Below are 7,250 nucleotides of genomic sequence, written 5' to 3' on the forward strand. Positions count from 1 at the left end.
CCGTTTGCGGCGCTCGCACGACGGGTGGGGCGCCGCCAGACAACTCCCCCCCGACGCGGTCCCCGGCACCGTCCCCGGCACCGTCCCTAGCACCGGCGCCGTTCCAGGTGCGCTGAAGGGGTCCTGGACAGGCCTCCCCTGGGAACAGCCGGCCATAGAGCACTTGGTTGCGGCGTACTTTGGACACCCGACCTGCGCAGACCCGTAGCTCGGTACAGGGGCGTCGACGGCCGGGGGCGATGGTCCTGGATTCTCTGTCTGTCGACCCGGACCGTAGTCCCGACTCCCGTTGTAGTCCCGCCCGTCGTTGTAGCCCCGGCCCTCACCATATCCCCGTCCGTCGCAGTAGCCGCGACCGTCACCACCATATCCCCGCCCGTCACCATATCCTCTCCCGTCGCTGTACCCCCTCCCATCGCTGTAGCCGCGGCCAGGACCCGGTCGGACTGCGTCTTGTGACGGCTTGGGTGGGATGGGAGTCAGTACCGAAGTGACTGGGCGCGGGTAATGGGAAGTGGCGGAGGAGACATGTGTGCTGGCGTCTTCGCCTTGGTGGCCGCCGCGCGCTTGGCACTTGAATTGCTGACTGGCCGAGGCGTTTTGGCTGGTCAAGCGCACGGCGAAGAGTATGCAGCCCAAAAAGGCGACGCCGAGAAAGACGCCTGTAAAAAGCGCCACGCCCACAAGCCAGTACGTCGTCGGTGTCAGCTCGGGACTACTGGGACCGATCAGACTCGGCTTCATGAAGTCATCGTCCAAGTCGATCCCGCGCAACAGCTCGTCGAAATTACGCCCCGTTCCTGCAACCACATCTTCTCCTCTGCAACACTACTCGTCAAATACACTCCTGCTTACTTTCCACGTAACGTGCCGGTCGCCAGTACTCCAGCCGACCAAAGAATAGGCAGTATCATCCCTTTTTCCAGACACCGGCCGCGAATTCCTGACCCGATCGACAACTCATTCGACCTTTCTGCAAGCCCATTAGGGCTGCGCGCAAGTGCTGCCAAAGCACCAGAAGTGGAGTCGCGAGCGCAAACGCCGATAGAACCAAAAAGCCACCAGAACTTAGCGGTGTTAGAGCATCCAGTACACCAGCAAGAAACAGCACAGCAACTGAATCTTCTCCTCGATGCCGTTGTAGTAGTACTCCTCGCCCGGCGGACGCCATGGATCCCCCGACCACCAGTGCTGGGGCAACGGCCGCATTCCATACTTTGTCGGCGCTCCTGAGTACTGGTCAAGTCTCCCTGAGTAGTGGTCAAGACCGCCTGAATAGTCATCAGAACGACCAGGGTAGCTAACTGGATTTAGATCGTAAGGCTCTAGGCCCCTTGGCCGCTGGTGCGGATTCTCAAAGTACAGCCGGTTGCGAAGTGCCGTTTCCTCGTGGTCGCCGCCGCCGCCGATATCGGACGATTCGATGTAGGACGAGTCGCTATACGGACCGTAAAGCCGACGTGAGTACGCTAGCTGTGCCATGGCCAGCATGTATTCTACCGCCTCTGCTCGCGGGTCGTTCAGCTGCTGCAGGTCCTCCGCCAATCGCCGCAATTCCGCCAAGTCGCCCAAGGTCACGCGGTACGCCGCCGACGGAACCGGTTTCAGGGTACGCATCTGTGTCTCCGTGATCGCCCCGTCCCCGAACAAAAGCTGCTTGAAGTACCAAAGATTCTCCGGACTCATCACCGACGACTCCACCCCAACAGTCGACTCTTTCTCAGTCTCCTCCGCGCCGGGTTGCAAACCCACGGGCGGCGACTCAACCCCCGAAGACGGATATCCAGGTGTTTGCTGACCTGGCGTCAGGGGACCCGGTGTCAGACGGTCAGGCGGTGGTACCTTCCAGAACGGCGGAGCTCTCCAGAGCTCCTTTGGGACTTTTTTCGGGGACGGAAGCATTTGGTGTTCTGGGACTGGGTGCGCACTTGGGACATCCCTTTCCGCCGCGGGCCCGGCAGACTCCTTCTTTGGCCAGACATCGACCGGTCCTGGGCGGAAAGCCGGGATCCGGGTGAGAGCGGTCGTAGAAGAGGGTGTTGTTGGTTGCAGCACAGCGGCGGTAGTAGTAGTCGCGGTGGTGGTCTTGGTGGTGGTCGTAGTCGTGGGCCTTGTTGTAGTCGTAGTGGTAGGCCTGGTAGTAGTGGTGGGCCTGGTAGTAGTGGTGGACCTGGTAGTAGTGGCGGGCCTGGTAGTAGTGGTGGGCATGGTCGTGGTGGGTGTAGTAGTGGTCGTGATGGGTGGCGGTCTGGTATAGACTCTGGTGGTGTACATTCCGGGCAAGTCCTTTGGGGGTTGGGCGGTGGTTGCGAGAAGTGTAGGGACAGATCCGAAGGCCGGCGGCAGGCCGGTCGGCGGTAGACGGGGCCCGGTCGGCGGTAGACGGGGCCCGGCCGGAGACAGACGGGGCCCGGCCGGAGACAGATCATCGGGCAAGCTGGCGTCTTGGTGTAGGTCGAGGTCCAGAGGGGTTGTGGTTGTGGTGGTGGGCTTTGTTATGAATTTGAGGTTCCCCCACCCGCGAGGTTCATTGCGTTGCATGTTCCCCCTGCGGAACTGGGACAGAAAATCTCAGATGACTAACCGGGTGCAGATGTACGAACTCGCCTCGCCCCGCCCGGCCAGCCGGCCACCCAAGCCCCTGCTACTCCCTACCCTCTCCAACGCCTCCACCGCCGCCCTCTCGCCTGGTGGCCGTCCCACCCCCCGTAACGACGCGAACCTGGTAAACCTCGTGGCGCTCGCACTGTCCACGGTGCAGGCACTAGCGCTGCTCTGGGTAAGCCTCACACGGGAGGGCACTAGTCACGGGGGGCACTAGTCAAGACCACCGGTCGCGGGTGGACCTTGTTGCTGGGGTAGTGGACCTTGTTGCTGGGGGATGAACCTGACCGGTTTGGCCTCATGCGACCTGTCAATTCAGTCGTGTGGGTGCCAATGGTCAGGTGGGTCGCACTGGGCAGTCGCACTAATTAGTTCAACGGGTGAGAGTCATGGGTGGGTGAGCTAGACACATGTCTTGACAGATTGCGATCGAGTTACATTCAAAAAGAACATTGATTGGGCCTCACCCTGAAGGAGAAGAGGCTTTCGCTGCCCCGCGCGGGGACGGTCCTCCCACCCGCTACGTCTTGGGTGGGATTAAGCGACGCCCTGTTTTAACCCACAGCGCGGGCGGCATGGGCGCATTCGTATTTCCCCTGTGGCACAATGAGTAAGCCCCTTACTCTTGTCTTCCTTCCCTCCTCCCTCCCTCCCTCGCTCCCTCCTTTCCTTCCTTCCGTTGCCTGGTCCTTTGCCGAACCCTTCGCCGAACCCTTTGCCTAACGGCTTAGCGTCATGGTCCCAGTCTCCCATGCTGCCGACCTACGAGATGCCCCGCCCCATCGCCGGTGCCCCCCTTTTACGAGTTACAATGTTGACCCATTACGACGTTTACCAACCACAACCACCTACGTTGTCATTCCTGTGGTCCCTCACCTCACGGTCCTCTGTCACGGCTTGCCTTTCGGGTCCAGTTGCACACCTGCTCCTAGGTACGTGCTCGATATGTCTTGTTGTAGAATAGGCGGTCACGGAATTCTGATAAGCATAACCTTGGGAACTGTTGGGCGCGTACTCAGTTGGTTTTGCCACATGCTGTTGACGATGGTAGCCACTCCCTTGGTCTTCTACCTATTACTGGTCCTGGTACTACGGTCGATTCCTCGGTTTGCATACTTCTATGACATCCTCAAACCACAAGCCATTATCTCGCGCGCGATGCAGCACTGTTTTTGAGAAATAACGAATTTCTGCGCCGACGACTAACGTCCATGTCCAGGAACGTCGACGACCTTATAAACAATAGTAAGCACCCCCACTAGCCAACATACGGCACTGCCAGCATATGGAGGGAACAACGGCAGGAACCGTGAAGGAAGAATGGTACAAGGCTATGGTAAGTTCGTCGGACCAACGCTCGTCGGCCTAACGTCCGTCGGTGCAGCGTGTCGGTGCAGCGTGTCCGAACATCCTTGCGGTCCTACCGCGCTAAGTACTAGTCCTGCCTGGCTGAGTACATGGCTGAGTGCTGTTCACCAACCGAACTTTCTTTAGACGCGCGACGATGTCGATGGGATGTCCAAAGTCCCTCCGGAGTTGCGAATGCGGGTCCCCCAGCTCCCCGGAACCCTCGGCGACCTCCCATGCCTCTTCGTCGCCGGGGTGGGGGGCCGGACGACCAGCATCGACGACGAGGCGGGTCTCCCGTGCCGCCGCCGGCGAAGCGACGGCGAACGACCTCGGAGGACCTGCAGAGACACAGCGCGGCCTCATCGCCGGCGCTATTCTCCTTCCGACAGAGCGCAGCACGCGCGTGTGCGGTCGCCAAAACCCTCTCCCCGTCGGCTGCCCCGGACTCCCCGGCGCCCGCCATGCCCCTGGAGTGGCTGAAGAGTAACCTGCTCAGTCCGCTTTACGTGTGCGTGGCGCTGTTCGAAGCGAAGGACGACCCTGGCCCTTCTTTGGACCCCCAGTCCATGGACTTTGTTTCCGCCCCCTCTTTAGAGACCGCCGCCTCTTCGGAGCTCGTCCCCCGTCTGGAGCCCTCCGCATCTGCGCCTCTGGAGCTGGGCTCGTATAAATTCGCCGGAGCGGAAGTCGTGGGTGAGCCTGTCGACCTCCGGCCGTGGTTGCCCCTACGGGAGTTTCTTCCGGACGGCTGCGAGCACTGGGGTCAACGCGAAGGAAATTCTCCGTTCAATATAGGGCGGGGTGGCGCTGCCTCTCCTGCTGCCTCTGCCCCTGCCTCTGCGCCTGCTTCTGCCCCTGGTGAGGTGTTGCCCCTTCCGAGCATTGATCGGCGATGCCCAACGGCCGTGGTCAGTGCGCAAGGGAAAGGGCGGCCGCGGAAGCGTTCGACCCGACGCGTGGCGGCTGCGTCGGAGGAGGGACAGCGCAAGGAGCCGGAAGTGACAGCGGTGCAGCAGGGCCGCGACTGGGAGTTGCGGTGGCTGGCGTTGGGCGACGAGCGCATTCGTTACTTCTTTGCGGGCGGCGCAGACTCGCTGGCTTCGGCTTCGGCACAGCAGCGGTGCCAACGGATGCTATTTGTGGTGAAGGAATACCTGCGTATATATGAAGAATTGGCCGCCCAGCTGGTTCGGACTACGGCCCTCGGTAGCCAGGTCGGGCTCGCTGTGTTCGACTCGCTGGACGCCTGTTTGCGCTACAAAGGTCGTTTGCAAACGTGTGCACACGTTCTCCGTGGAGACGCGGACTTCGAGGAAGAGGCGCTGCGAGCTGCCAGCAATTACGCCGCTTACAGTGCGCACTTTGCCTGTAGCATCGAAGACCCCAACGACCTGCCCTACTCGCTCTGGCCTGTTCTGGACGACGACGCAGTCCAGCCAATATTCGGGGTCCAAACGTCGTTGGGAAGCTCGGCCCATAGACACAGTGAGGACGCGTTGCGTGCTGTGTCCAGTACCGCAGCCGACGGAAGTGCTGAGTCCCGGACAGGCTGCGACGGCGAGTTGCGCCCAAGCAGTCGACCGTCAGGTGGAAGCGACTCGGGCTCCGCCATAGGTCGTGGCGCCCAGTCACCCACGGGCCGGGCGTTGAAGCCAGGCCGGGCGTTGAAGCCAGGTCGCGCAACGGAGCAGAATTCTGGACAGAGTCCTGGGGAAGAGAGCGACTGTGTCGAGGACGAAGACGCGCGCTACGTGGACCTCTCGCGGCCACATATAAAGCTCGCCGACGAGCCGCTCGAAACTCTCATTAAGGTGAACACCGCTAGCACGGACAGCTGCGTTGCTAGTACGCAACCCAGCGCAACCAGCACACCCCGCGCGCAACAGACCATCCCAGCCTGGCTCGAACGTTACCTCGTCCCCATCACCTCGCGGCGCGCTCCGCCCCACGCAGGCTACTACCGACGAGCGACTCCGCCCTGGCGACGACAACAGCATCCGAGCTCTCCGCGACGGGGGCACTGGACCGACAGGCGCTGGTGAAGATGATGATTCCATCGGGGTAGTTTCCGTCGTTGACTGACTCATTTGCCGAGCTGGTGTTCTCCATCATCTCTGTCATTAACGGCAATTCTTTTGTTCTCAACCCAAAAATAGGACTCCTGTCTCGTACGGCTGTCTCGTTCACTCGGGCTCACTCAAGCCCTGTCTGGCACACTCACTTGCGATGCAGGTTGTTGCTGCAGTGCTGCCTGAATTTCCTCCACCAAAAGGTCCGTGTCCAGGTGGTGTGGTAGGCTCGGCGAGGTTGTGCCGGACAGGCCCGAGGTTGGGGTGGCGGTGCTCGGCGTCGCCTTGCGTGGTTTTTTTCGTTTAGGCGCCGTGGTCTTTGTCGTTGAAACAAGACTCGCTGGGTCTTTAGCCGACACGCGCTTCCGGTCGCCCTTCTTCTTCGCTTGTGATACCAGGCTCTCAACCTCAGGACTTGTGACGGAACCAGTTGTCTGGGTGGTGCGAGATGGCACCTCGACCACCTCCCCTTCTTCCAAGTCTCCCGGGCTCGGCAGCAGCGAACTGCTCAGGCGATTAGAGGGGGGTGCTGACCGCCGCGATGGGGCTGCCACGGGCGACGGGACTACTACGGATGGTGGGTCAGTTAGCTGTAAATGGAAAGCTATGTCAGGAATCACAATCTCTCGGTTGTCATAATGCAAATTGCGCTCGCTGCTGCGACGAATCGGTCGCGGCCGAGGGGCCCGGAACGTCGGACTCGGTCGCTCCGCCGGACTTGTCCGCCTCACTGACTCACCCTCAGACACACCGTCACGTCTACCCACCGGGTCTCCGCCTTGTCTGTCGGCCACGCGGCCGTTGCCCATATCGCCAATGGCCATATCGCCGGAGGGCCCCGTAGCATCATCAGTTTGAGTAAACCGCGCTTGTCTAACGCCCGGTTCTGTTTGACACCCCATGTCTGTAGTCGTCTTGGACGTAATTCTCCGAATTAGCGATAGGATTCGATCGGTTGCAATGTCACCTGTGATATCCAATATATTGGAGCAAAAGCATCCATCATCCGCAGTCCCCTGGAACCCCGTCTTTCTCGCGTTCTGAAGCAAGCCATTTCCGGTGGTCTTCACTGAAATAGCGCTTTCGTAAGTCATCTCTAGCTGAACAATTTCCTGTCGGAGCTCAGCATTCTCCGACTCCAACTGGCCGGTCCGCTTTTCATGGACGGCTAGACTCGACGTCAGCTTGGTAATTCTCTCTACGGGAGCATACGAGGAAAGGGGGGGG

At 60.6% G+C, this 7,250-nt stretch overlaps 1 protein-coding gene across 1 annotated transcript; it reads right to left on the reverse strand.

Moving 5' to 3' along the window:
* Nucleotides 1-2,022: 2,022 nt before the first annotated feature.
* GNI_015360 (hypothetical protein) lies at nucleotides 2,023-6,487 on the reverse strand (the record flags this gene model as incomplete). The annotated part of the gene is made up of 2 exons (XM_011130660.1): nucleotides 2,023-2,490; nucleotides 6,253-6,487. Coding segments are annotated over 2 exons (703 nt in total), but the record flags the coding sequence as incomplete, so codon positions are not given.
* Nucleotides 6,488-7,250: the final 763 nt, after the last annotated feature.

This window comes from Gregarina niphandrodes (assembly GCF_000223845.1).
Source record: "Gregarina niphandrodes unplaced genomic scaffold scaffold00002, whole genome shotgun sequence".
Lineage (NCBI taxonomy): Eukaryota > Apicomplexa > Conoidasida > Eugregarinorida > Gregarinidae > Gregarina > Gregarina niphandrodes.